General features: G+C 39.9%; 1 protein-coding gene across 1 annotated transcript; it reads left to right on the top strand.

Moving 5' to 3' along the window:
* LOC118852165 (olfactory receptor 6C2-like) lies at window positions 1–939 on the top strand. The gene has a single exon (XM_036761833.1). It carries the CDS (start codon window positions 1–3, stop codon window positions 937–939), a length of 939 nt encoding a protein of 312 aa, XP_036617728.1.
* The last annotated feature ends 1,406 nt before the right edge of the window (window positions 940–2,345 follow it).

Raw genomic sequence — 2,345 nt, 5'->3', positions numbered from 1 at the left:
ATGAGAAACCATACAGGAATAATATTATTTATTTTGGGTGGATTTACAGATGACCCACGGCTGAAGTTTCTGCTTTTTATCTTTCTGATTCTGACCTACATGTTGAGTGTAACTGCAAACTTGACCATCATCACCCTCACTTTGTTGGATCTCCACCTTAAAACCCCCATGTATTTTTTCCTTAGTAACTATTCCTTCTTAGAATTGTCATTCACAACTGTCTGTGTTCCTAGATTCCTGTACCACATGTCAACTGGGGACTATTCTGTGACTTATAATGGATGTTTCACTCAATTATTTTTTGGCGTATTCTTTGGGGCCTCAGAATTTTTTCTCTTGGCTGCCATGTCTTATGACCGTTATGTGGCCATCTGCAAACCCCTACACTATGCAACTCTCATAAACAACAGAGTCTGTAACCAGCTTCTCCTGGGTTGTTGGTTTTCTGGGTTGATGATCATCATTCCAATACTTAGTGGGGCTCTTCAGCTAGAATTTTGTGACTCCAATATTATTGACCATTTTGCCTGTGATATATCACCATTGCTGGAGATATCATGCTCAGATACACAGTTCCTAGAAAGAATAATTTTAGCATGTGCTGTGTTGACACTCATCATCACCTTAGTGTTAGTGGTTCTATCTTATGCCTATATTGTCAGGACTATTTTGAGATTCCCCTCAGCTGAACAAAGGAAAAAAGCCTTTTCCACTTGTTCCTCCCACATGATTGTTGTCTCCATGACTTATGGAACTTGCATCTTCATCTATATCAAACCTTCTGCAAAAGAAGGAGTATCTTTGAATAAGGTGGTATTAGTACTTGCAACCTCAGTGGCACCCGTAATCAATCCCTTTATTTACACCCTGAGGAATAAACAAGTGATACAAGCTTTTAGAGACACATTCAAAAGGATTATATTGATTTCAAAGCTATGAGATGCAATAAACATTCAGGTGTAAATATTGAAAGAAAACCGTAATAGCTGTGATCTCTTTGTTCTGTGTCCTATGACCCAATTTTATTCTCTTCCTAATGCTATCTTATCCACAGACCCAAATCTCATGGCTCCTTTTCTCTCTGGTCCAGAAATCCTCAGTGCTTGAGGTTTTCCCCTCCCCACTCTATTCCTTTTTCAAAGGTTTTCACTTGCTTTCAACTACCTCACTCACCACTACATTTCTATAAAATCCATGGAAGATATTTCAGAACCGAATATGTTACCAATTACCAAGAATTTTCCAGCCCAAAATATGTTTATTAAGTATCATTTACATACCAGGTACTGTGCTAAGCACAAAGATACAGATATGAAAATATAAAGACAATCTCTGCTCCAAAAGAAGTCAAAATCTATTTAGGAAGACAACATACACAAAGAAAGCTGAAAAGTAGGAGGGAAAGGAAAGGTAGCTTGCATGAGAGCATGATGGAGAGTTAAAGAAGTCCCAAAGTAGTGCAGTCAGGTGAAAAATGTTTCAGCTCAGGTTTCTACTTAATTGGAGGTTTGGAATTCATGGCTCCACCATCCAATCAGTCAGAGGATGAGAATGGGGATGAGGTGGACTACAAAGGCTGATGAAAACCTTCAGGATAATGAAATCTTTCCAGTAATGAGTTTCCCAGGGCATGGTTAAGATGCCAGTCAGAGAATACTGAAAATAATGCAGCCAAGTTAGAAATCAATTTTGCCTGGTGATTCATTTTATACAACACAAAAGTCCAAATACTGAGATCTCCTGCCTGAACACTGAAACTAGCCCCATGTCAACTGTCATACGGAGCTTTTGGCTTAAAACATTGGAAGATGAAAGTGAAAGCCTCAAAATAAAACAAATCTTCAAGGGTGAAAGTTATTTTATTAAATACTAAAATTATTCTCATATATCTACCTTCTTTGACTTCTGCTTTCCATTATGTTGGATAAATGGTTTAAGTGAAACCAGTGACTTCCAAGAGCTCTCTTACAAATTCTGTCAGGTATCTCTAAAAAAGTGAAGCTGAGCAGATTTGAGAGAGTTAGAAGCCACTAATAGACTGATTGTGGCAGATTTCCAAGACAAGAAAGTCTGCAGGGACAACAGGATGGATCTGTGGGATTGGAGAGTGCTGGGCATGTGGAAACCCATCCAACCACACCAAAGTGGGAGCAGCTGCCAAACTCAGCCAGTGAACTGAGCTGTGAGAGTCCTGGGTACAGGAAACTAAACAATAACATAGTGGGAGCAATAGCAGTGCCAGGGCAGAAGCAGTGGCTATGGCAGCAATCCCTAGGCCTCTCAGCCTAGGACAGGAGTCTGACAGAGCTACAGGAGACACCAGCACAAAGCCTTCAGGCATGGCT

Source organism: Trichosurus vulpecula, chromosome 5 (genome assembly GCF_011100635.1).
Source record: "Trichosurus vulpecula isolate mTriVul1 chromosome 5, mTriVul1.pri, whole genome shotgun sequence".
Classification (NCBI taxonomy): Eukaryota; Metazoa; Chordata; class Mammalia; order Diprotodontia; family Phalangeridae; genus Trichosurus; species Trichosurus vulpecula.
The sequence above is the reverse complement of the archived record's forward strand: the minus strand, read 5'-3'. Positions and strand labels throughout refer to the sequence as shown.

What these genes read in the sequence shown, in the direction of transcription:
- LOC118852165 (XM_036761833.1), top strand. Translation starts at nt 1, where the DNA reads ATGAGAAACCATACAGGAATAATATTATTTATTTTGGGTGGATTTACA.